Below are 27,506 nucleotides of genomic sequence, written 5' to 3'. Positions count from 1 at the left end.
TCTTAGCTCATTTAAAAAGGGCCTGCAAAGCAGCACCTTCAAGTACCGCATTTCTAACCATAAAACATTCCACATACAAGGGTGTTCACAACTTTCTGAGATTAAAAAAACAAAACCAAACCCTGTTGCACCTACCGCCCACCATAAAATGGCCCCTGAAGTCTGCTGCTCTCCCACTTCTGCTCACAAAAGGCAACCAGCTCAGGTCCTATTGACATTTTTAGCTGCAATAATCCCTGTGATGGTCACTGTTTGTCGACTTCACAGAATCCAGAATCACCTGGGAGATGGGCCCCTGGATGTGATGGGGGACTATCTTGTGTTAAGCGAGGTGGGAAGACCTGCCCACTGTGGGTGGCACCATTCCCTGGCTGAGATCTTGGGCTGTAGACATGGAGAAAGGGAGCCAAGTAGCAGTTTACATTCACAGGTCTCTATTTTCTGCCGATGAAGTGTGCTTGCCTGCGTCTTGCTCCTGTCTCCATTTTCCTTTGAACCGGAAGCCAAAATATCCCTTTTTTTTTTCTCTTGGATTGCTTTGTAAGATATTTTATCACAGAAAGCAGAAAGAAATGACTACAATGGCTTTTGACCTTTGGTCTGTTTTGAGACAGGGTCTGGCTAAGGTGTCCAGGCTGATCTGCAGCTTGCTAAAATAGCCCAGGCTAGCTCTGAGCTTGGAATCTTTTGGGATCTTTTGCTTCAGCTTCCTGAGTGTTGGGATTCCGGGGAAGAACCAAAGCACCAGTCATGTGATAACTCTGAGTTCTTGTGTTTTACACTGTATTTAAACCTTACATAAATCACATCACACTTTACATATTTTGGGAGGATTTGCTTTCTTCCTCAGCATGACCATCCATCTTTATCTTTATCTCCATAGGGGTGCATGAAGCCATGACTTGTTTGATGTCATATATTTAGGTTCTTACTCTGAGAAGGTGGACTCCCTAGTCCTTCCCTACTGATGGTTCTGTGTGCTGTTTCTAACTTGGCTATCACCTATCAAGATTGCACTTATCTCTTGGTTACTATCAGACAAGAGTCTTGGACTTTTGACACTGTGCCATTTAAAGGAAAGTACTGTTTTTTACATAGCGCACTGCACTGCTGATAACAAGAGGGTGTGTAGAGTCCTAGGAAGTGGATCAATCACTTCACCAAGGTGAAGCATATCGGCACCCACATTGTGATGCAGCAATCTCTGAGAGTAAAAAAAAAAAAAAAAAAAAAAAGTAGAACTCCTTGTGTGGGCCTTCAGTGAACTGCCGATGCTATTGTCTATTGTAGCTGTATATTGAGAAGAGCTCAGTCTGTAGCCCAGGCTGGCCTCGAACTCTAATTCTCCTATCTCCACTTTGAGTGCGGGGATCAGAGGCATACATCACCACACCTGGCTTTAATTTTTTTTTTATTTGTGTGTGTCTGGGGTGAGTGGAAAGAGAGATATGTGTGTGTGTGTGTGTGTGTGTGTGTGTGTGTGTGTGTGTGTGAATGTGGATATACTTGTACCAGTTAGAACACAGATATAGAGGGAGTCTGTTCTCTGCTTCCACAGTAGATTCCAGGGATCCCCCAAGAATCATCAGGCTTTGAAGCAAGTGCCTTTACCCTCTGAGCCATCTTGTCAGTCCGGGCTAATTACTGATATCTAACTTATAATACCACACTTAATACTTAGAAGTAGGTTGACTCTTACTTTCTGACTTATCACGGACTTTTACACATGACCAGTAGTTACCCGAGGAAAGTGTGCATCAGTCAGTTGTTGAATAAGAGGGGTCTATGATAAATGTCCATCGGATTATCGTGACGAACTTGCTGGGGATAGGGATAGTTAAATCCAGTCCAAGCCATCTGCTGCTGTATTAGCGGTCTCTTCGCTCGGCAGGGCAGAGTTAAGTGATTATGACAGAGACCATATAGCTTCCCAAAGCTGGAACTATTCACTGGCCAGCCCTTCTGAGGAAAAGTTCAGCAGCCATGACACTAGGCTGCCCACAGGCTTGGTGTTAATTAAACGCTGATTTTAAATGTTGTGCAATAATGGCATACTTTGGAATCTGTTAAGTTTTATTTGCTATTTTCCTTTGGAGCTAAGAAATCTGGGGACATAATTTGGGGGCCCTCCTGTCTCTGTCACCATGCCAGATTCTTCTCACTTGCATTTCACGTTTGAATTTTCATGTCCTCACATTCTGAGTACGGTTCTTCAACCTCAGCAGTGGTTCCCCCGCCACACACTGATCATCTCCATTTGGCTGCAACTCCTCCTCCTCCTCCTAGATACTCCTCTCCTCCACTGACAATCTTCACTTACGCAGCTGTGGCTCCTCCTCCATGACAATATCCACTTATGCAGTCTATCCCCCACCCTAACCCCTCATCGTACTCCTTCAGGTCTCAATAAACCGACGGACCACCAACTCCCAAGCCACAGACATAATCTTCCTCATCTCCCCAAGGGCTGTACTTACAGGCACTGCCACCATGCCTCACTCATCATCTTCCTCATCACCCCAAGGGCTGCACTTACAGGCACTGCCACCATGCCTCACTTCCCGTCTTCCCTTTGGAAGTTTTTCCTGAGTTGACATTTGAACCCTTTGCATGTCCTCCACAGGGACTACACCCTGAGATCTCCACTTCATAAAGTTGGAAAAGTCACCAGTCCCACCACCTCCTTCAGAACAGTGAAGAAATTCTAGGCCTGGGGATGCAGCTCAATGGTACAGCACTAGCCTTGTGCATACATGGCCTTGGGTTCCATCCCCTGACCTATAAAAAAGTAAAAATAAAAATAAAGGAGAACATCTGAATTCTTACAGCAGACTTAAACATTTGGCCAGTGTTATAGTTCCAGGTTGTTTGGCATTTATTTTTATTGTGTTTGTAATGGAGAAATACATTATCTGCTTTCAAAATAGTGCTCGAAAATATAAGGAGTACAGATACCACGTAACAGCAAACTCCAGGCAGGAGACACTACGCACATCACATGAAAAAATAGTCTGGTATTCATGTAATAAAAACTAGACTTTGAAAGTCCCAAGTTTCCAGCTTGGTTTTTAAAAAGAGAGATATAGTTACACAAAACATTTAATAAACAAATTTTTCCATGTGTAAACAAAATGAGGAGACTAAATTTGTGCCTGGCAATCTCAACCAGACACCATGGCATGGCTATTTGAAATGCAGAAGCCATGTGCTTTTCACCTGCCTTATTATGCTGGTGGGAGGACAAGGTGAACCTGCACAGGGCAAAGGTGTGACAGAGATTCGGTAGTCGAGGTATCAGAAGGTCTCAATTACCACATAGCCTAAAAGGAAAAAGACTATATTCCAACACTGAAAAATAATCTAGGAAGACAAAGGTAGGGTAAACAATTTTGGTTTGGTCTGGGAGAAAATGGGCAGAAAAGAAAAGAACGAAGTCTTAGAGGGATGGGAAGGGACAAATCCGGCTGCCTGGAGAATCTGTTTGCTCTGTCTAAATTAAGAAGATTAAGCCATCACTCAACAATAGCCATTGGTCCTCATGGTTCCTACATATGGGGATTCTGTTGCTTTATTGAGAAGCAGCCTTTTACCTTTGTGTATTCCTAATATCTGGAAAGAGTAGAAAGCTGACTAGATGTCAAGTGCTTTGTGGAAATTATTTTGTATGACTGCACACACACAATCTGACAAATTCTGGTACTGCATTAATAAATAAAACATAGCTTAAGGTTCGTGGAGTAAAAATGCCTTTTTGCCTACATATTTAAAATTGGAAACCAGTTTTCTTCCAATGCAGATATTCTGTGATACAGAAAATCTCATATCTCTGGTGATCAAGAAACAGAGATCAGCAGTATGTTTCAGACAGAACACTAACCCAAGTTTTCCTGAGATATTAGCCATGGATTCAGAATCTGGTGTTTTGTGCCATATGGCCACAGAACTTTTGGATTCACATCATGGTTTGGTTATTAATATTCTGGATTTTTAAGATACAACATGTATGCATGCTTGATGCAAACATAAGAGGATGAAGGCAAAAGGTTTTTTTTTGTTTGAGGGCAAATGATTAAGGACAAAAGAATGTGGAACTGAGGAAATACCTCATCCCTGATTACACATTCTCCCAAAAATTCTAGATAAAACTCATATACCATTTCTTGATCATGTCTCACAGAAACCAAATACTTAGTAATTATGGTTTTGTTGTCAAATAAATGCCCAAGGAGTTGACATTCCATTTTAAAGGTGCAGACACCTCTTGAGAACTGAGATATATTACTACAAAAACAGCATGCAATTTTAAGATTAGTAAAGAAACCTTTTCAGGGAGGAAAGAACATGAAAATTCATCAAAATGGAAAGTCAAAAATTAGTTCTACTCCTAATGGAAAAATTAAGAATCCCATAAAGTGCATCACTAAAATGAGGGGTTCTGATAGTTTATATTAGATCAAACGTAAATCCAATACTAATGTCAGTCATGGATAGAAATGAATACAGCTGGGAGGGATTTTCCTCTTTTTGAATAGCAGTCCTCTGAAATAAGAACTGCTAGTGACATGTTGACAATCTGCAGCATGAGTAAAAGTACTTCTGGTTTTGAATGCTAATCTGGAATTCAATTCAAGATGAGGCCAGGAAAGAAAGTTACCAATCAAGTATGAATCTATTTTGAGTCACATCTAGACTGGTTCCCTCATTTTCCTTTAACATCTGAAAGCAACAAGATGAATTTGCAAGAATTTGTGTAAGGGCCTTTGAGGCAGTTTCTATCCATTTGATCTGTTTTATTGAACTCTCAATAAAAGGAATAGGATCTCTAGGAAAAACAGGGATATTGGGCTTATCTGTTCCCGGGGGGTTCCTGAGAGGCTGCTGTCTGAATAGTGTCTGAGCTGCACTTGTCTATCTGGTTCTTTCCCTTCTGTTGAGTTTCTTGTTCCTTTTTTCTTATTGGGTGAGAATGTCTTCTAGATTCCCAGTATAGGATTGGGTATGTTCGTTGCTGTATTTCCTGAAGGTCTAGACGGATGGTTTACCAGATGTGTTGAAGAAACCACTCTGGTCATTGTAGGCTTAGGTGGTGGAGAAATGGTAGGCGGTGAGGGGATTGGAGGAATGCTTTCGCCCAGGGCAATTCCCGAGCTTTCAATGGGACTCACATGCTGCAAGGAAACTTCAGGAAACTGTATGTTGGTCACTGATGCTGTCATAACAGCCAGAACAGGACTGTGTCTGCCCTGAGGGTTTCCACTCAGTGGGCCTGTCTTCATAGTGCCAGTAGGTGAAGGTGCAGATATGCCGTTTTCACTGTCCACAGACAAGAGAAGGCTGCTGTCACTCCCAGCTGTCAATCTTACACTTTCTGTTAAATGTGTTTCCTTTTTCTGAAGAACATGATTTGGAAGTAGCTGATGAAGTTCCTTTCTTCTTAAATGCATTGCAGCAATTTTCATATCCATCTCAAACATCTTGCTATTTATTGCTTGTCTGTAAACTGTATCTGTGAAAGACTGAATATCATAGGTGAGATCAATACTGAGAATTTCAGAATTTTCTGGCTTCTTCAACACTAATCCAATCACCCACATGGTACGAAATTCTTCCTTGTCAACATTTTCTTTTGGTGCTGGGAATGACTGGGGATTCACATGTGCCAGAGTAATGAATTCATTCTTTTCCAGACTCCCTACCAGGATTCGGATCTTTGATTCCACCAAGCCCACCCACTCTAAATGTTGTTTTTCTGTTGGTGCGCTTGCCAGAAGTACAATATAATGCTTGTATTTTTGAAAAAAGCTTGGAGCTTCAAAAAGTTTCGACCATTCTGCTTTATTCAGCAAAATTTCATGTGTGATAGCGAGCCCTTGCTTAAACTCCTCAATCATGACCATTCGAGTTGAAACAGACACATTGTATGTGGAGTTCTGTTGTGGGTATGCTGGTGTAATTATAGGCATAAGATGGTACCTGTCACTGGGATTCACTCTTGGGTCCCACACAGGCAAGTTAAGATTTCGTTCTTCTGGTTCTTTTAACAACACTGGATTTGGCCATTCCCACTCTGAAAACACCAAGAAAAATTTACGTACTAGAGTGGATGCTATTGCATTCGGATAAAGCTGACAAGTTCTTGCTACTAGCATAGCCCAGGACACACCTCCAAGAAAACCCAATATATTGGAATAGATATTGTGGCATTTAGCCCATAATTTGATGGCTCTCAGTGTTAACCTGAAGCTGTCAATGTTTGGTACTAGATGTAAAATTTCATCAGTTACCCGGCAACCATTAAGGCTTCTTATGCACCTAATATCTAAATTTTTAAGCAGACTATCATCTCGTAGGTCCAAATCTTCCGGAATAGTCTGCAATGCTAATCTTGCGAACAAAATATCAATCTCTATTCCATCAAAACACAGTTTGATAACCGGCACAAAGGCCTCTTCAACAGCTCTTAAGTCTTTTACTTCTTCCTGTAGTTTCAATTTGTCATAGAAGGAGGTGAAAAAGTCATTTCGATCCACATGTCTAGGTGCAACGCACAACGCATCGATATCGGCACCTTTCGTGTGTACTCCTAGTCGGTAAGAACCAAACGTAAAAATTTTCCCCCCAACATTCTCAATTACAGCTTGTGGAAGATTCCTGCTTTCACTGATTTCTCGGATCCATTCCTTCACCAGATTATTTAATTTCTGCAAAATTAAAATCCTGCGCTGCAGTTCCTCTTCCTCTTCAAACACCCCGAAGGGCTGGAGGGTCTCGATCAGCTTCTGGGTGAGTTCGAGGTCTGTGTCCTTGGGGGCGGCCAGGCTGATGGGGGACGATATGCCGTACTGCTTCTGGGCGGGAGCCGGCTGTTGTGCTCCTTGGGTGGTCACCGCAAATGGCATCATCTCTAGCTCCCGCGCCGCCAGGGCACCTGCCCCGCCACCGCGACCTCGATGGCCTCTGCTCGGCTCATGATCCGAAGGCGCGAGGGGCGGGCTCCTGCCGGCCGGCCCTGTCGGCCCCCGCTCCGCTCCGAGCCCGCCGCCTCAAGCGCTTCCCCTGGTACGCCTCCGGGCCAACATGGCGCCGGGCTCCTCAGCGGTCGCGTTCCAGAACCGACGGCACACGCACGCGCCTGCGCACCGGCCGCTGCCGCTGCTGCTCTCTCGAGATTGGAGGGAATTCTCGCGCTGGAGGGCTTCGGGAAGAGCCACGCAGGCCTAGTCCCGCCCGGTAGTGAGAAGCCACGTTTTAGGGAAAATGCATGATCATGCGGGTTTTAGAGGATGCTCCAGCTAGACCCACAGTAGCAGTGGCGCTCCCACCAGACCCTGGTTTCACTATTGCGCCGATTTCTGGTGTCCTAGGCGCCTGCTGAGAAGTTCCTATCAAGCCCGACTATGGTCCTTTCGACTTCTACCTGTCACACCCAAATCTCTGGCCTCAGTGTCCAGTGGTTCCGAAACTGCTGTGTGTGCAAGGTAAACCTGCTGATCTTATAAGGGCGCACTAGAATTCCTGCATCAGAGTATAAATCCTTTTCATTTCATGGCTTCTAGAAGATTCCCACGCGTGTTTTGGAATATGCTCTTCCCGACATTCTCTTGGTCCTAATCATTTAGATACACGATAAACCTCCCCATTCTCCCTGTACTCCGGATCTGTGCTTGTTCCTGGGTGATGCCAGCTCTGCCACTTGTCCATTACTCACTTCAGGTGCATGCAGTTTGCAGTGTAAGCACCACTGAAGTGCCCTGTTTGTTTATTCTTGTGGCACTGGGGATGAAACCTGGGGCCTTGCACTCTACAGCTAAGCTGGAGCCCCAGCTGAAGTATTATTTTACAAATACTTACCTGTTTGTTACTAGAAGCATTATTGTTCCAGTTTCACTCTTGTTACTGACCCAACCTCCCCACCACCACCACCAAATAAAACAACTTAGAGGTAAAGGGGTTTATTTGGTTTACAGTTCCAGGCTCCAATCAGTTACAGGGAAGGTGAGAAAACCTTTCAACACTAGCCACATTCCATTCTCAGTCAAGAACAGTGAGAATGAGTGTGCCCATGCTTGCCACTGTCATCCATCTTCCTCCTGGTTATACAGTTCAGGGCCCCTTGCTTAGGGATGGTAATGCCCACAATGGACTGGGTCTTCCTTGGTCAATGAATGGTCAAGACAGTCCCCTACAAGCACACCCACAAAGGTAACCGATCAAGAAAGTTCCTCATTTAGACTTTCTTCCCAAGGAGGAGGCGGGCGGCTGCTGTGCTGCTCTCCCAGGGTCTGAGGCTGGTTTCCAGCTCAAAACCACAACAATTCAGGACCTCTGTCCTCTGCACACCTGCACACACATGCATTCACATAACTGAAACTGATAAAACTACATTCTTTTCAGAAAGGGACTTTCTCTCTAGTTGATTCTAGGTTATGCCAAGCTGACAGTTAAAGCTAACAAACACAATTATGTTGTTATTTTAAAAACTGATCTGTTTTGGAGGTGATACTGTTTTCAGGTTTTCTTTTTACTGTTTCTTCAGATACAGTGAGGAAGCGTTAGTAACTGACAGCAATGCTCCTGAGAATCCTCAGCAGCTGTGTCACAGGCAGCTGACACGGGTGCCCGGACTCAACTCTGTCCCTCTGGAAAAATACCATGTGCTGTTAACCACGGAGCCATTGCTCCAGCCCCAAGTTTAAGTTGTCCAAACTGACATGTCTCCCAAGGAAATTAGAGTCTCATAATCATTTAAGATGCTGTGCTTCGTTTAGGGGAAGAGCCAGTCAGTAAAGTGTTTCTGTGCAAGCATGGGGGGCATGAGCTCAATCCCTGGAACCTATAGAAAAAATGGGCACATTGCAGGGCAGATCCCTGCACTGGAAGACTAGCAGGACCTGCTTGGTAAGCTGTAGACCAATGAGGTGAACAACAGCTGTAGACCTGAGGAACAACAGCTGAGGTTGTGCCCTAGCTTACACACACTCACTCACATACATGTGCATATTTAATAACACACACATGGACACACAAAAGATCCCATGATTGATCCTCTTTTCTTCACCCTCAGAAATGTCTTTTATTTAGGGTGGGGTACTAACTTATAATTTATAATGTTCATTCATCATTTCTAGATTCTTTGGGGTGGAGGTTGAGAGAGGGTTTCTCTGTGTAGCCCTGGTTGTCCTGGAAATTGCTCTGTAGGCCAGGCTGAGCTCACAGAAATCCACCTGTCTCTGCCTCCTGAGTGCTGGGATTAAAGATGTGCACCACCACTGCCCAGTTACTTCTAGCTTCTTCATATATTTTCCAGAATTAATCTAATCTTTGGTTACTTTCATGCTTGATCTTCATTGTGTCTGACCAATGATCTTCATTGTGTCTGACCAACAGAAACCTCATATTTGGTCAACCATGCCAACACACCATACCAGTTCCTATTGTTCGTACATCTCTGAACATTTTCTTTCTACCTTTCTCAATTTACCTTGCTGGCCTCTCCTCCATTACCTGGCCTCTGGATAGTGGAGGTCCTCCAGGATCTGCATAAGCCTCATCCCTCGTCACTGTATAAACACCCACTACCCGCATGTTCTATCAACTTTCACAGCTTTAATATCACCATTCAGTCATGGCAGCTCATTTATGTAATCTCGGCATTAGAGAGGCTAAAACAGGATTATGGGATTAAGACCAGCCTGGACTACACAGTAAATTTCAGGTCGGCCTGGGCTATAAGACCTACCTATAAACAAATATACCACTTACAAACGATCTTTTTATAAAAAGATTCTCTCTCCTAAGCATCAGGTCCACACCATATAACTCCGGCTTTGCCACTACCTTTCGGATCTCTCAAACTTTGCCTTTTAAAGAGAACACTTGGGGCAGCAAAATGGCTCAGGAGTTAAAAGTATTTGCTGCACAAGACCCGGGACCTAAGTGAGATCCCCAAATGCACAGTGCATTGAGAACTGATTCCTAAAGTTGTCCTCTGACCTCCACATGTGTGTCATAAATAAATAAGAATGGTTACTCTTCCCCCATAAGCGTTTCTCTCTGTAGTCTGTTTAGAAAATGGCATCTCCATCATCTACCCCGAATCCAGGGCTTCATTCTTGGCACCTCCTTCTTTCTCATTTTCAACCTCCAATTCCCTTACCAATACTCATGATTCTACTTGCAGGAAATACTTGGACTCCATCCACTTCTCTCCACCTTGTAACTGGAGTCTAAGCCACCATTGGCTCTTGTGAAACTTCTCCAGTCAACTCATTACTGACCTCAAATTATCCAGCATGGTCTTATACCTACCTTGGTGGCCTCCTATTTTATCGAAAGCCCAAAGTAACTTTCTGGCACTGCCAAATTCCAGATGCCACCTGCCCAGCCTTGCTACCTGTTTTCTCTTGTCCCTGGGTCTTTGAACAACACTGTTCCTTTGCCCAGAATGCTCTTCCTGCCTCACCAACTGACTACTGCTCTTCATTTGGTGAGTATGTTACCATCTTTGACAAAAGCTGGCTTAAAGTTTGCCTCCTCAGAGAGAATTTTCTAAACCCATAACTAAATCATACAGGCTTTCTAACGTTTTTCTGCCCTGGGGGTTGAACCAAGGTCCATACACATTCTAGGCAGATATCTTACCACTGAGCTGCACCCCTAGCCTGTAAACAATTTGTAGTTATGGTTCCTGATAGATTTGTGTGTGTATGTGTGTTGGTTGCATACCCTTGTGTACATGAGTGGCGTGCCTGTGTGGGAATGGAGGCATTGCCTAATTCTTTTGAGTCCTAGTCTTTCTCCAAACCTGAAACTCAAGAGTTTGCTGCTAGGCTGGCAGTCAGCATTCCCCAGCAACCCTCTGGAGTGTCTCCATCCCCTACAACACATTTACAGACATGCACAAGATCAAGTTCAGCTTGTTGTTATTCTGGGATCAAAACTAAGATCCTCATGGCTGTGTAGCAAGCTCTCTTAACTCGAGTCACCTCTCCAGCTGCCTGTGAGCTTTTAGCTTCAACATTATTGCTGCTAGATTCTCAACTACCTAAGAACCAGATCCGTTTGCTTGTCAACTGCTCTACTGCATCGCCACTCAAGTGCCTAACACACAGGAGCTACTCAGCATTTGCTAGTAAATGAACAAAAGTGAAACAGCCTTCTCATCCAAGTCACCTGTAGATCAATATCCAGAATAACCATCCTTCAGTGCTTCATGAGCCTTGATTTTGATCTCATTGCTTTAGGAAAATTAACAGTTCCTTTTTAGATTATATGTGGCAGGCTGCAAACTATCTCCAACTTCACAACCTCTACAGCGGCTGGGAAGCCAAAGTATTTGATGGTTCAGTTTCTTCTGTTGCTAGAGGTAGACCTGGGGTACCATGCATACCTAACACGATTTGAGCACATCAGAAAAAAATCATTGAACCAACAGTCCATGGAAACTAGTGGATGTTAACATGATTCCAATGGACTAACATAACTAAAGAGGTATTACTATTGGGAATGCTTCAAACAATTAATGGGAAGTGTGGGGTCTCTGCTTCTATTATCAAATTCACAGCATTGTTCTTAGGATACTTAGGACAGCTTCAAGACAGCTGGGGATATGGCTCAGGACATAAAAGAAATTTGGACCTCAGAACTCATGCACAAAATCCAGGCAAGCAGGGCAACCTCCTGTGATCCCGGCACTCAGGAGACAAGGGATCTCAGGAACAAGCTCGCTAACAAGACTAGCTGGAACTGGTGAGCAGTGAACATAGTGGAAGGCCTTGCCTCACTAAAAGAGAGAATCAAGAAGAGACCCAGAGTCATGCATCCACATGTATACACACCCATAAGCATGGATGCACACACACCTACATGTGAACATATATACCCACCACATGTACATACACAAAAATAAACAAACAAAAGGCTGAATTTTTGTGCAGTAGGAAAAGATTTTTAAAAATATTCACTGGAGCCAAAGAGATGGCTCTGTGACTAAGAGCTCTGGCTGCTCTTCCAGAGGACCCCAGTTAATTTCCAGCATACAGCAGCTGAGTCTGTAATTCCAGGCGCAGGGCATCTGATGCCCTCTTCTGGACTCTGAGGACACCTGGCACGCATGTAAAATAGATAAAATTTTTTCATGCAAGCAAACGCATAAAATAAAAAAATTTAAAAAAATGTTTTTAGCCAGCTCATGACTAGCTCGAGCTAGTAATAGCTGGCTGGTAGAGTTCCCATCCGGCGTGTACGAGACTGCAAGTTTACAAAATGCGTCTTTTTGTTACACTGGCTACACAACCGCTGACTAATGGATTTTTAAAAACATCCCTCCCAAAATTTACATACTGTCATTGAAACAGTCAAGGGGTTCTGGAAAATCTATGTTAAGAGTTGCTTAGTTCACTGGGTGGTGGTGCATGCCTTTAATTCCAGCACTGGGGAGGCAGAGGCAGGTGAATCTCTGAGTTCGAGACCAGCCATAACTACACAGTAAGTTCCAGGACAGCCAGAGCTTCACAGAGAAACCCTGTCTTAAAGAACAAGAACAAAAACAAAAACAATGGAGTCACTTGTGTCAAACCTTAACAATAATAAAGTTGTGATATTAGAAGAGAGGACATTACACATGTGCACGCACGCACGCACACACGCACAAGCGTGCGCTATCACAAAACCATCCAGGAGACTCTGTCAGAACAACAGCCTCATCCATTAAAAACGTCTCAAGGACATCTGCTTGACAATTGTGTCTTCCCTTGGATGGCCACCAGCCTGTTGCAATGGAGGGTAATCATTTCAGATAACTTCATGCAACTTTTGAAAGCATGCTTTCTCATTAAAAAACTCCCTTCTTTGTCACCTTGAAGACGCATGTGACTCACTGTGACACTACAGACCCACTGCGATTTCCATCCTCAATACTCTATCTTTGGAAATGGCTCAGTAGGTAAATACAGGTTCTTGCTGCCAAGCCTGAGTTTGATCCCCAGAATTACATGGTGGAAACAGAGTACCAGCTCCTACAAGTTGTCCTTTGACCTACAAATTTGTGTCATAATGTGCACCCCCAAATATATAAATGCAATTTAAAAATTTAAAAGCAAAGAAAATTGTCCTTATGCCTATTATTTGTTTAACATCTGTAATGTCCTCCAGCTCCCGAATCATCCTTCATAACTGGTCTCAAATTTCATGTCTTTTAAACATATTACATCAGTGACGCCTTGATATCCCTAGTGCAAAGACTACACATCTCCGGCAGTGGCTCACGAGTGTGATGAGATGTCCCTCCCCCGGCCCCTGTGCCTTTGTAAGTTGATGCCTTTGGTAATTTCAGACTGCTGAAGAAAAACTCTGATTGTTTTGGTTTTCATCAAACCACATGAAATAAATTTTTCCTGCAGTGAGCCTACCACCAAGCACCCACTGGGAAAAAAAAAAAAAAAAGACTTGGTAGAGAGGCAGCAATTCCCAGATGAAAAGAGAAAAAGCAACTGAGCTCCTTCCCACCTTCTCCCAAAGTCAAAACTTATTCAAAAATCAGATTCAAGCTGTGAGTTGTGTTCTCTCATCTGCATACTAGAAAGGTGGAGGAAATAAGATCAGGATCACCCTCTGCAAAGCAGTGAATTTAAAGACAGCTGAATTACATGAGACCCTGTCTCAAAAAAATATCTAATTAAGAACAAAAGAAGGGTGCTGGAGAGATGACTCAGGGGTTAAGAGCACTGGCTGCTCTTCCAGAGGCCCAGGTTCAATTCCCAGCACACATATGGCGACTCACTACTGTCTATAACTCCAGTTACAAAATATCCAACACCCTCACACAGACACACTTGCAGGCAAAACACCATTAAAAAAAATAAAAATTAAAACATTAAAAAAACAGAAGAAAAATATTCCAAGAGCAAATGACCACAGGAAGTAATTCTTGAGGACAGAATACACAGGACACAACTGGCATATGGAGAAGCAGTGGCTTCATTGTGGCATGTTCCTGGAAGTCCCCAAGCTCCTGCCTGTCCTTAGGTGACAAAGTTCATGACAAAATACAAACTCAGAGCCAAGCATTCGTGACAACCTTGGCCACCTCCAAGAGGCGCGTGTCTTTTGTCTTGGTCACACTGAGCTGAGTAAAGTATGTCTTAATTCCCCATTCTCCACCAGAAAATGCCCAACCTAGAATCTTGGGTACACATGAAAGCTGAGTCCCACAGGGCCTCTCTCCTCCAATGTGTGTGTGCATGCGTACATGTGCATGTGTGTTCAAGTATCTGTGCGAGTGTATGGAAGTCAGAGTTTGACATCTGCTGTCTTCAGTTATACTCTATTTTTTTGGGACAGAGTTTCTTACTGAACCTGGAACTGCTTCACCTGGACTGGCTTAGTGTCCTCCTGTCTCCACTTTCCAGCACTGGAATTACAGCACATGCCACTGTGTACAACTTTTTCCATAGCTGCTGGGGATCTAGCTGTACCCTGGTGTTTGCAAGCAAGCACTTTACTGGCTGAGCCATCTCCCCAAACTCCTACACATTTCACTGATGCCAATAAATGCCACGTACCATAGCAGACATTAATGGACAGCTCTTTGGTCACTAGTCCAGTGTCTGCTATCACGGTGTCTCTGGCCTCGAATCTTAACGTTCTCTCTGTGCTTGCCTTTTTATGAAGAAGACAGCCAAAGCAAAATAAAGGCATCCTGCCCCGAGAAAGAAACACATCTAAGGCTGAGCAGGAAGAGGTCCAGGACAAACAGTAGTTCCACACCATCCCCATCCTCAAGACACTGAGTTTCCAAGGCCTCCAACCGTCAAAGCAGCCTCTGTCACAAACAGCAAGCCAGACGGCTGAAGGTAGGCTCCAAGCTACGTGCTTGGCCTCCAGGGTAAGGGCTTGGATGTGGACAAAAGTTGCTTATCTGAGCTGACTCCAGGCATTAATGTCTCGAGTTGGCTCCCAATAGAGGGCAGGTCTGCCTACCATTGGATGTGTGGCAATATCTGGAGACAAACTATTACAATGCAGGGTGACAGCCTGGGGGCCAGGGAAGCTGCTCCACACACCAGTGTACCCAAGACACCTGCCACAGCAAGGCCTTCCCCCACTCAAAGATGTCCAGGAAGTTAAGGGTGGGAAAATCAGAGCTAACTGCACTCTTCATAAGGATTGATGGGCAGAAGGAGAAACAGCCCAAAGCTGATGACACAGAGCTACTATTCCCAGCTACTCGGGAGGCTCAGGTAGGGAATCACAAGTTTGAAACCAGCACAGGCTACATAATGAGAGCAAGGTCAGCTTGGGAAAAGTAACGAGACTCGGTCTCAAAATAAAATATAAAAGGAAATGGAGGGCTGGAGAGAAGGCTCCACGGGTAAGAGAATTTGCTATACTTCCAGAGGACCCAAGTTCAGTTTCTAGCACCCATATCACGCAGCTCACAACCACCTGTAACTCTAGCTCCAGGGAATCCAACCCTCTCTCCTGGCCTCTGTGTGTGCATGCATTCATACACACATGCAAATTTTAAAAAATCTTTTTTTTAAAAAAGATTAAGGAGCAGTGTGTAGCTGGTGGTAGAGCACTAGGGGTGTGGCTCAGTGGTAGAGCACCTGCCTAGAACCCCCTAGTGAGGGGCTGGGGTGTGGCTCAGTGGTAGAGCACCTGCCTAGAATCCCCCAGTGAGGGGCTGGGGTGTGGCTCAGTGGTAGAGTCCAGCCTAGCATGTGCAAGCCCCTAGTTCCATCTCCAATACTACACTTACTTACTTACTTACTTACTTACACACACACACACACACACACACACATAGCCCCAAACAGTCCTGTCTCTCTGACCTCACACTTGATCTTCCCATGACCATAAGCAAGCCTTATCCCTCATGCTTCCTAAGGTGCTGACAAAAACCACATGGCCCTGCCGCCACCCTCCCCACAGTGCATGTTAGTGATTGTCATCTTTATCTCGCCGACAGGACACAGAGCCCTCTCCTCATGGCACAGGACCTAAATTCCAGCCCCTGGGAAACTACCAAGAGCTGCCTCCAGCCCGGCACTCCACCTCCACCTCCCTCTCAAACGGACAGCCGTATTTTGATAAGCTGGAAAATCAGGAAGTCACAGCACAAAAAAAGTAATGTTTATGGAAAACAGAACCCAAACAGAACAAAGGGCATTCCCATGGGTGCACTACAAGCACCCCAATGATTCACATGAAGCAGGTGAACTACCAGCTGGAGTCTTAGTTCTCACTCCCAGTGTCGCTTGGCTTCAGGGTCTGCCATCCTGGAGCTTCTACTGCTTAAGCCTGAAAGAAGCTCCTAAAAGCCCACAGCAGCTTCTACTGTGGGAACAAGAATGGGGCTGAGCCTGGCTGCATGACAAATGCTGTTCTTTAATCCTAGCACTCAGGAGGAAGAGGCAGACTGATCTCTGTGAGTTCCAGACCAGGTCTGTCTGTCGTCAGGTCACTGTGCTGCTATGTTACCTGTGTGTCTGCCGGGCCTGCTCTTCCCTGTGCATCTCCCTAGGCCTAAGCCCACTACTTGGCTCTAAGCAGAGGCTCTACAGTGTTCTGTCATGCCAGGTAAGAAGCATGAGCAAAGACTGAGGCTGTAGTTCAGTGCTAGAGTGCTTGGCTAACATGGAGTGAAGTCCTAGGTTCAAACCCCAGGACTGCCGAAAAGAAAGGTGGGAGGAGGAGTGGCATGAGTATGTCTAGGACAACAAACCCAGCACAATCCTCATAGCCCTTGCCCTGGCCACAGGGCACCTTGGTCACACCCAGAGAAGGATGGCAGTCAGGAGATTCATCTCTTTGGCTGGACCTGCTTGGGCAGTAACATGACCCCCTACAGCCCAACAAGTGGGTCACTCAGCCTGGCCAATGAAGAATAGAGTCTTTATTGGAAAGGTTTTCATAGCCACCAAGGGAGAGAGGTTGTGAGCTGCAGAACTTCCTCTGGCCTGGCCTCATGTGCATGTAGTACTGAATGAGGTGGACAGAACACAATTCCACACACTGCGCCCACAGCAGCCAGCATCCACATCACCCAGGTGAGACAACACAGACCTGGGCACAGGGCACCAGCAGCAGCCTTTTCATGGTCTCATCAGGCCTGCTCTGAGCAAAAGAATGTCCAAAATGTTGCTCTGGGAGCTGAGGAGATGGCTCAGTGAGTAAGACTGCTTGCTATGCAAACATGAGGGTGTGAGTTCAAATCCTCTGCATCACATAAAATGCTAGCTGTGGCCTTCTGCCTATAACCCCATCACTGTGAGTGTCACACGGAGGAGGACCACTGGGGCTTTTTGGCCACCAATATAGCTCCAGGCTCAGTGCAAGACTCTGTCTTAAAGAAATAAGAGGAGAATAATATAGGGCAGGATATCCAAAGTCCTCCTATGGTCTCTATGTTCACATATGGGTACACAAACCTACACATGCACCACATACACATTACACAAGCATATGCAAAACAAAGTATGCCCCACATACTAATATCAAGGTCCTGTGTGTGTGCACCTGTGTGTACATTTCCACCATACCTGGTTATAGGAGGTCTCTGAAAATGATCTGTGGGCCAACAAGATAGCCCACTAAGTGAAGACACTTGCTGCATAAATCTAACAAGCCAGAGCTGGAGTCCTAGAACCCACTGTGGGAAGAGGGAACCAACTCCACAAAGCTGTTTCCTGAGTGCACCGTAACATGTGTGCATCCACATACCACACAAACACACACACACACTCAAGGCCAGTGAAATGGCTTAGTGGGTAAAAGCACTTGCCACCAAGTCTGACGGCCTGAGTTCGAGTCCTGGGACCCACAAGGTAGAAGAGCAAATTCCAGTTTGACCTCTGACTTCCACACCGATGTCTACTTTCACTTCCCCTGACACAAACAGGCATTCACATTTTTAAAACAGAAACAAATTAAAATTTTTAAAAAAGCAGCAGCTGTCGTCATGAGACCTAACTTTAAAGAATGTTTGTGTCGGGGAGATGGCTCAGCAGTTAAGAATACTTGTTGCTCTTGTAGAGGCCCTGGGTTTGAGTCCCATCTCCTACACAGTGGCTCACTCAAGACCACCCATCACTCCCAGGCACTCCCAGGGTACACATTCATACACATAAAATAAATCTATTTTTTTTTTGCAAAAGGTCAACTAAAAACTAACCTTGGATATTGGAAAAAATAAATTCTGGCAAAATAATTTCTTTCCACCAATTAAATAATAAAGCAATGGGCTCCAAGTCACCAACCACATCCTTGAGGCCAAGAGCAAGCCAAGCTTCCCTACTTCTAAAGTCCACAAGAAGTGTGGCACCCAAGGCACCTGCTACATATCCTCATGCAGTCACTTGGCACTTGAGTCCTTTGGGCTCGGCAATGTCATGAGGGTCTGTGAAGGATTGAAGAGGGATATCTGTGCCAGGCCAACAACCAGGAACCCATGGGTCTCTGGGACTAATGAGCTGGATTTGGCCTACAACACAATAGAAGGTAGCAGAAGCCACTGAAAATGGGCCACCAAGTGTCCCATAGTCAATGCACTCATCCAATAAGGTTATTCAGACTTCTGAAGACATCAGTGACTCACCACAGCCACACTGGCCACTGCAAAACCAAACCCACCTTCCCCGCGTTCTTCTGTCCCCTGTCTGTCCCCTCTAAGCCGTCCTTCCCCGCGTTCTTCTGTCCCCTCTGTCTGTCCCTGCCAAGCCATCCTTCCCCGCGTTCTTCTGTCCTCTGTCTGTCCCCTCCAAGCCGTCCTTCCCCGCCCTGCTTCCTCACCTGCCGTGGTTGTATCCACATCCCTGGCTGCCAGCTCTTCAACATCTGACCTCTTCCTCAGCTCAAACCTCCGGGACAAGCCTTCTCGGGGCTTCCATAACTCCTGGATCAAGAGGGGCTTCTCATTGTCCCCAAACACTCGGAAGCACTGGGCCTGCCACCTCTGTCCAGAATCCCCAGCCTGGCCCACAACGTCACATAGTACATACTGGCCAGCACACTCGGGGTCCAGGGCATATCGCTCCAGGGCCTCTTTCACCAGCTCCTGGGCGCTGGAGGTACCAGTGGCCAGAACACTCTTGTAGTGGGTGCCTGTAGAGACACTGTCTCCAAACACCTTCAAGACTCCCGGGGCTGAGAGCTGAGTGGAGAGTTCTGCAGGATCATCACTAGCACCCAGGCTGCTGAAGGTGGGGTCCAGGTCACGATACTTGTAGCTGAGTGTCCGGGACAGCATAGTGGACAGTAGTTGGCTCTGTCGCTTCAGCTTACTCTTGGTGGGAGGAGACATGATGAACTGAGTCCCATAAAACATGGTGGGTGCGTCTTCATGAATAACCACTGAGGCTTTCAGCCTGGGGGAAGGCCGGAGCCTGGAAGGACAAAGTGATACAGGTTAGGGCCAGGTATCACAGGCATCAAGAACAAAAGAGACATGAATCCATCCCAGCAGAGGGAACAGTCCTGGGCCATCCTGGCATCCCTACCACCTGGAGCCAGAAACCCAGCAGTGGGGCTGACAAGTCAGAGCCTATGTGGAGCAAGGGGCAAAACAGGTCTGATAGAATAGACTGCAGTGCCTTTAGAGAAAGTCACTATGAAGAGAAACAAGGAAGTCACAGTAAGTCATAACCGCCTTAGGGCTCTGTGACTTCTGAGAAGTTTGGGCACAGGGAACAGCTACTGCAAGTGGACAAGTGACAGCACAGTCTCAGCAGGGCTGGTTCTCTGTCCTGGGGAATATGCTGACCATTTAGCAATGTCATGGCCAGAAAAACAACAACAAAAAACAAACAAATAACAGAAAGAAACAAGCCATATTCATCTTTGCTGTGAATTCAATTCTTCTATGCCAGTCTATACAGAAGATGAAGGTCATCCCAAACGCAAGCAGAGCTGGGGAAATGGCCACAGCTACAGACAGACAGACAGACAGACAGACACACATACATACACACACACACACACACACACACACACACACACCACAAGCCTTGGGACTGAGGAGATGGCTGAGTGGGTAAGGGCACCTGCTGTGCAAGCATGACAACCTAAGTTCGAATCTCCAGTACCCATGTCAAACGCTCAGCATAGCTATGCATGCGCCTATAACCCCAGCAATTTGTGGGACAGAGACAGGAGTATTACTGGGGCTTGCTAGCTGCCAACCGAGCTCCAGGCTCAGAAAGAAATCCTGTCTCCAAACAATAAGGCTGAGAATGATAGAGTAGGGTGGACACCTGATGCTCTTCTCTGGCTTCCATATGGGCACAGGCTTGCTCTCTCTCGCTCGCTCTCCCCCTCCCCTCACACAAGGTAACAAGCCACCAGACACTAGAAACACAAACCCCAAGAGAAAGCTGCTCCCCATGACCTGGCAGAGACAACTGGTCCTGACTGGAAGGGATCCCTGGCAGAGGAGGTTAGTCCCAACTAACAAGATACTTCCCTAGGACTGAAGCTTGGCATGTCCACAAGTCCACTAGGCCACAAGGAACAACACAAAGATCGCCTACAGAACCAGTGGAAGCATCCTAGGAATGCATGCATTCCACCCACCATGTTCAGCCACCAGGCCCCCTTCAAAAAGAGGCTGGCTCCCTAGGAGCTCCCAGGGAACAGGAAGAGCCTGCGTGTAGCAGAATCTTAATCTAAAGCCCCTAATGTCCTATGGGGGTTAGAGAAGGAATTACCCATCAGCCTCAAAACAGTCTTAAGGTCTGGAGAGCCTAGAGAAGGAAACGAGGACTGGAGGCTCTGCCACCAGTCAGGATGAGGGAGAAAAGCTGCATGCATTCATCTCTTGATGACCAGACCTCACTCCTGCACTGCAAACAAAGGGAGACAGACTGGTGAGCCAAGAGAGGAGTGCTTTCTAGAAGCCTCTAAACAAGTGTGCCCAACCTGCAACCCTGGGGCTGTATACAGTCAATGATAGCTATGAATGACACACAACACAAAACTGTAAATGTATTTAAAACATGAGGCTTTTTGGTAGTTTGAGTGCATCGCACTCAAGTGTAAGCTTTGTAGATGATATCATGTTGCAATGTCAAAAGATTGGACACACCCGCTAATGACTCAGGACCCAGAGAAAGCAGCACAGAGACCTGCCACTGTGACTCCAGCTTGTCAGCTCCGCTGAAGTCCCCAGCCTCCACTCACCCACATTTTTATGGGCTGGAGAAGGATTTTAGTAGAAGCTTAAGGCTTCAGAACCGCCAAAGGAACTCTTCAAAAGATTCTCAGGAGGCTAACAGGGCTGCTGTCAAATCTGATGACCTCAGACTGACACACAGACCACAAGCAAGAAGGGGAGAACCAATTTAAAAATAAAAATAAAAAAAAAAAACCCACCACACTGTCTTCCAATCTCTACATATGTGTCACTGTCGTCCAATCTCTACATATGTGTCGTGGTGTGTGCACACTTGCAATAAATGTAATTTTTAAAAGATTCTTGGGGCTGGAGAGATGATTCAATGGTTAAAAACAAGTTTGTTTGGTCAGGCGGTGGTGGCGCATGCCTTTAATTCCAGCACTTGGAAGGCAGAGGCAAGTGAATTTCTGTGAGTTCAAGACCAGCCTGGTCTACAAGAGCTAGTTCCAGGACAGGCCCCAAAGCTACAGAGAAACCCTGTCTCAGATAAACCAAAAAAAAAAAAAAAAAAAAAGTTTGTTGTTTTTGTTTTTAAAAGACTTGGGTCAAGCAGATGTGCGGTCCACATCTATAATTACATCAGTTGGGAGATGCAGGCACAAAGACCAGGAGTTTAAGGTCAACCTCAACTACATAGAAAACTGTAGCACGAATAATAAAAACCCAGAGACAGATGTTGAGTGAGTTTTTATTATTCGTGCTACAGAAAGCTGCAGTCCAGTATGGGGTACAAAAGACCCAGTCTCAAACAAACAAACAAACAAACAAACAAACAAACAAACAAAACCCAAGGCCAAACAAACCCTCAGAAAGCCAGATGTGGCCATGAATACCTGTAATCTTGCAATCCCAGCAACTCAAGAGGAGGCTGAGGCAGGAGAATCTTGCTTTGGAGGCCAACCTGAGCTACAAACACAACAAGATCCCGTTTCAAAGCAAAGACCCCACAGGGAGCCAGACCTCCAGCTGACACTGAGAATCAGATTTCTTCCTACTCCTTTCCTGAGGCCCCTCCCACCATCAGTAGCAGCACAGTGAAGTCGGAAAAGCAAGCCACCATACCTCCTCAGCCTGCTGACCTAGGTGCCTGGGCCTTGTGGGAGGAGTCTGAGCTCTTTCAGAGCCTCCTGAGAACTTTAACATTCAAGTCAAGGCTCCCAAAACTAGCAACTGTCCTGTAGGATGGCTCTAGTTTCACCAAAACCCATTCCCCACCACAGTCTTTAGTGATGTACCAGCTCTCTGGAGACTTGAACTTGCCTAAAAATAGCTGCTGTCCAGAGAAAAGTGGCCAGAAAATTGAAATGCAAAAAGTTCTTTTGGGTCTCTGTGAAGAAAGTTATGGAGAGATCAAAGCATTATGTCTCTTCCCGGGGATCCTGAGACAAGTGTCCTCGGCAACCCCAAGAAGCCTAGAACTGATTATGCTCCCCTGCATGGGACTGTCACTTAAACCACAACAAAAGCATTCTCAAGAAGCTGGAGAGATGGCTCAGTGTTTAAGAGTGCAGGCCCTGGAAGCATAAGGACCTGAGTTCGAATCCCTAGCACCCACATAAAAAGCTAGTTATGGCTGCACATGCCTATAACCTCAGCACTGGGGTAACACACAGATTCCAGGCACTGAGCCTCCTCCAGCAGAGATGTCCCCTGTGTTTCATGGAAACAGTAGGGGAGAATTAAGTGTTGTGGAGGCCATGTCTTCTGAGAATGTGTGCTGGCTAGAGGCTTCCAAGGAAGAGACAGGTCGTTCCTGACAGCTCCCGGCTTCGGCTGCTCTAGCCTCTGCTTGTGTAAGTACTGGTTCACACATCCACACACACTTGCATGCATGCCCCACCCCACCCCACATTTTTCTGAAAAGCATGCATCAGTGTCTTCACACGCAAACATGGTATTAGAGTTCAATCCCCAGAACTGGTGTGAAAATCCCAGCATCATGGCGTGTGCACCAGGACTCGGAATCAAGGCAAAAGGAACCCTGGGATCCCCTAGCTGGCCAGTTTATGGAGTCCCAAGCCAGTGAGAGACAGTGTCTCAGAAACACAAGGTGAGCAACTTCTGAGTAATCCCTCCCAAGACTGATCTCTGGCCTCTACATGCATACGCACCCCTTCCTTGGAAGCCTCTAGACCAGCACACATTCTCAAATGACATGGCCACCACAACACTGTCTCCCCTGCCACTTCCATGAAGTGCAGGGGACACCTGTGCTGAAGGATCCTCCGTGTCAAAAGTCTAACCCATAACCCAGGTGGGCAACACTGCAGCCCCAGCCACTGAAGCTTGTGGTCCTAGAAGTCATGGCTTCTGGAGACCACAATGTCAAACTGTCCTTAAGCAGAAGAGTCACAAAGTAAACCCCAGTGTTTAAAAGATCCAATGCAGAAGTAAATTGAAATCTTGTACCCAGGCTGGACATCTAACTGGACAGAAATGTTAACCAGGCATGGTGGTGTGCACACCCGAAATCCTAGTCTTCTGGAGGTGGAGGCAAGGGGATCAAGAGCTCAAGGTCATCCTCAGCTACCCAGGCCAATGAGACAATGCCAAGAGAGAAAGAGTGAGGAGGAGGATGGAAGCTGCTATGGCTCACATATATAACTCCCATACTCAGGAGGCTATGGCAGAAGGACTGCATGGCAAGGCCTGCCTGGGATACATCATGAGTTCCAGACCAACTGGGGCTGACAGACCCTATCAAAGGGGGGTAATGGAGGCAGAGATGTTCCTCATGCATTAAGCATTAGGTTTCATTCCCAGCACTGCATAAGCTAGGCATAGAGGCACATGCCTGTGGGCCCAGTATTCAGGAGATAGAGACAGAACAATCAGAAGTTCAAGGTCATTGGACCTTTAAGATGGCAAAGGAGCTTGGTCAAGCCTGATGTTCAATTCCCGTGTCTCACATGCCGGAAGGAGAAAATGGACTTACAAAAGTGGTCCTCTGACCCCCCCCCAAAGTTTTCCTCTGAGTACCAACTGAGCATATGCACGTACACAGAGAATAGTAAATTTAAATATTAAAAATCTTTAAAGATTTAAAACATGTACACATAGAGAAATGATAAATAAATCAATGCAAAAAAAATTAAGAAGTTGAAGGTCATCCTTGGCTATTCAAAGAGTTTGAGGCCAGCCAAGGCTACACACATAGCCCTATCTCAAAATACATATATAAAAAAAGAAAAAGGAAATAACGAGAAAAGTACAAGTACATGACTACGAGGTCCCCTCCGAGAGTCTCAGGAACGGGATGCAGACTGGACCTTCATAGTTGCCCCTCCCTCCTGTCTAAGAGGGACTGGAAAATCATGAAAAGCAGGAGGCAGCAGAAACTGGTGAGGTGACTCATTTCTCTCTAACATCCCCCGTCCTAGCCCCTCAAAGTCCCAGTAAACGCTGAGCTTTAGATGTTCTGAAATTTTCCAGAAAGTTTGCTTTTATGGCCATCCTCGCCACAGCCACTAAAGAGAGTGGGCCCTGGGGGTGCTCACCTGCTCCCAGGCCACTTCCCTTCCTAATCACAGAGTCAAGAGTGCAGCCTGTTTGTCCAAACAGGACAAAAATGTTTCTCAAAAGGCCACTTGGAATCCAGGGAAAGTCCTACAGAGAAGAGCACGCCCTGGGTAACCAGATCTGTTTTTCTGGAAGTATGACCTGTCTTTTCCTTTTCTGCCCAATTCTCGCCTCTGACACACAAACATTTGGGGACAGCCCAGGTCCCGGAGAGTCAGAGTACAGGCAAGGCTCTTGCTGCAGCTGCCTCATAAACTCTCTTTTCTTGTTCTCCAAGAAGAGTCCCATTTCTGCTTTAAAAGAAAGAAAGAAGAAAGAAAGAAAGAAAGAAAGAAAGAAAGAAAGAAAGAAAGAAAGGAGAAAAAGAAAAAAGGTTAAGTCACAGCGACTAGGCAGGCAGTGAGGTCAGTGGCGGCTGACATGGGTGGAGGGACATGTCTGTTCCAACAGGACAATGTGGAACACATTATCATTCCAACAGGAGAAAAAAAATGAACAGTCAACTTTGGTGCATTATCCTCCTCCCCTCTTCCACAAATCCTATCTTTATGGCTCCAGCTGGAGGGAGGCTTTAAATGTGAGCATAATTCAATCAGGTTCCATTCGGCGCTAGTCACTTAGCAAAAGGGGACTGACTGACTTCTCCCAGTGGAATTAGGGACAGGCTCCTCTCTGGAATGCACAAGAGGTGGCCCGCAGCACCGAGACACCGGTAATCAAATTCTTTTTGGTAATTCAGATTAACCAAACACTCAATGGGCGACAAAGGCTGGCCCAGCAGGTCTGCAGCCTGTCAGGCCCCCATCCCAGGGCTCCCCAGGGACAGAAGCCAGATCCCTCTGAGGGCCTCAGAGCTCCAGCCCAGCATCTGTCTCAGGCGCAGTACTTGTCGGGGGGCTGGCTGCAAATGGCACAGAAATAGCTGGGGAAACAATGCCTCTCGCGGGTACACGGGTGGGGAGGCGACACTCCTGCGGGACGGGTGTAGGCGGGGGGGGGGGGGTGTCACCACCATCCTGGTGGGAGAGTGTGGGATTCCCTCCTTGGACATTTTTCGGAATGCCCCAGGTTAGATTCCATCTCCTTGGCACCACCAGGTAAACTGAGGCCTGATAGGGTCCCTCCGCCACGAATGACAGAGGCCGGATCTCCCCCTGGAAGCCCACGGGGCCACGCCACCCGCGCCCACCCGGCCTCCGGGTGCAGCTCCCCCGGGCCACTCCAGGCCCCGTGCGCTCGCCGGTTTCCATGGCAACCGAGCAAGCCTGCTTCTTTCGCGCCGGGACTCGCCGCGGGGACCGTGACCAGCGCGGCCCCGCCCCAGCGCGTGCCCCGCCACCCGTGTCTCAGCCTGAGGTCTCCGCGCCCTCCACGGGTCCCCGTCGTAGCCCAGAGGCACCTCCTGGGCCATCCTCGGCCTCCCTCGACCTTCCTTCTCGCGCCCCGCACTCACCTCAGCTCAGCCCGTCAGCCGCGTCCCCCGCGCGCGGCTCCCACGCCCGCCGTTAGCGGAGCTGGCACCCGGCTCGAGGCGCCTCCTGCCGGCCGCGCAACGGACAGGGCGAGGCCTCCGAGGGGGCGGGGCCTCCGGGGCGGAGCCTGTGAGGGCGGGGAGCCCGGCGAGGTGAACGGAAACTTGACACCTCAGCGCCCAATGGGCAGAGACGAAGCCTCGAGTGGGCGTGGTCACACGTACTGGGCCGGGCCTGGCCCCGGGGAAATATAGGTTGTGCGCTAGCGTCCCCTTCTGGTAGCCAACGGCAGGGGCGATTTCTTAAGAGGTGTGGCTTTTGGGGTGGGTGTGGCCTCCTACGATGAACACGTGGTATCTCAAGGGGCGGGGCCTCAGCCAAAAGGGGCGTGGCCGGTGCTAACCAGTCCTGTGTGTGTTCTATGGTCAAGAAGGCTAGGTGGTGTTTGGCCCCCACTCCAGATAGTGGACAAGTGTGGAAGGGTGGACAAGAGTAGAGGGATACACAAGGGTGAACAAGCACCTTGATTTTTGCGAACGTGCATGAAACTGACCAGGGACAGGGAGACCATAATTTCGTTTTGTTTAATATATTTTTATTGATTGATTGATAATTGCATACGTGTATACACTGTATGTTATCAATATTTACCCCATTTCTTTCATGTATTCTTTGTAGAATTTTATTTTTTTATATTTTAGATAGGATCACATATATCCCAGACTGGCCTCAAACTCTTGTAATCAAGGCTGGCCTTGCCCCCCGATGCTATTGTCTCTGCCTTCCTTGTGTTGGTATTACAGGTTTGCACTACCACGCCTAGTTTGTGTAGTGCTGGGGATTAAACCCAGGACCTCACGTATGCAATGCAAATGCCCTACCCACTGAGCCACCTCCCCAGGCCTTACACAGAATTTTAAAAGGCAAGTCAAATTATGGCAGACTGGCTTAAAACCATGCAAAAGGGGACCTAATCAGCTTCAGGGCTTTGATCCAAATGCCTTCCTAGCAACTTGTTTGTTTTGATTTAGCCCTCATATGTCCATGATCTCAAACTGCAGACCCTAACCCTAGGAGTCCATCTTTCTGTTGACAGCTTATAGTGCAGCGCTGCAGAGCAGTGGTTCTCAGCTTTCTAAGGCTGTGACCCTTTAATACAGCTCCTCATGCTGTGGTGACCCCACCCGTAAAATTATTTCACTGCTGTGCTTTTGCTACTGTTATGAATCATCATGTAAAACTCTGATAATGCAGGCTATCTGACGCGCAGCCCCTGTGGGGTCGTGACCCACAGGTTGAAAACTGCTGCTGTCGAGTAGTGACCCCATGTTTGAGAGAAGCAA

The 27,506-nt window shown here is 46.7% G+C and overlaps 2 protein-coding genes across 2 annotated transcripts in view; both read right to left on the bottom strand.

Moving 5' to 3' along the window:
• Positions 1–26,227, bottom strand: part of Radil (Rap associating with DIL domain) — a 68,670-nt gene extending 42,443 nt beyond the window's left edge. The window contains exons 1-2 of the mRNA XM_087903321.1: positions 26,145–26,227; positions 18,793–19,385 (exon numbers count right to left, since the gene is read on the bottom strand). Of these exons, the coding sequence (XP_087759447.1) occupies positions 18,793–19,327 (535 nt within the window). The 5' untranslated portion in view covers positions 19,328–19,385; positions 26,145–26,227. The remainder of the gene's footprint in view (positions 1–18,792; positions 19,386–26,144) is intronic.
• On the bottom strand, positions 2,852–6,964 carry Papolb (poly(A) polymerase beta). Its single transcript, XM_048436853.3, has one exon. The coding sequence runs from the start codon at positions 6,900–6,902 to the stop codon at positions 4,974–4,976; it is 1,929 nt and encodes a 642-aa protein (XP_048292810.3). The 5' UTR covers positions 6,903–6,964; the 3' UTR covers positions 2,852–4,973.
• Positions 26,228–27,506: the final 1,279 nt, after the last annotated feature.

This window comes from Myodes glareolus, chromosome 2, assembly GCF_982192425.1.
Source record: "Myodes glareolus chromosome 2, mMyoGla1.1, whole genome shotgun sequence".
Lineage (NCBI taxonomy): Eukaryota > Metazoa > Chordata > Mammalia > Rodentia > Cricetidae > Myodes > Myodes glareolus.
This window is presented reverse-complemented; position numbering and strand designations above follow the sequence as displayed.

What these genes read in the sequence shown, in the direction of transcription:
- Papolb (XM_048436853.3), bottom strand. Translation starts at nt 6,902, where the DNA reads ATGATGCCATTTGCGGTGACCACCCAAGGAGCACAACAGCCGGCTCCC.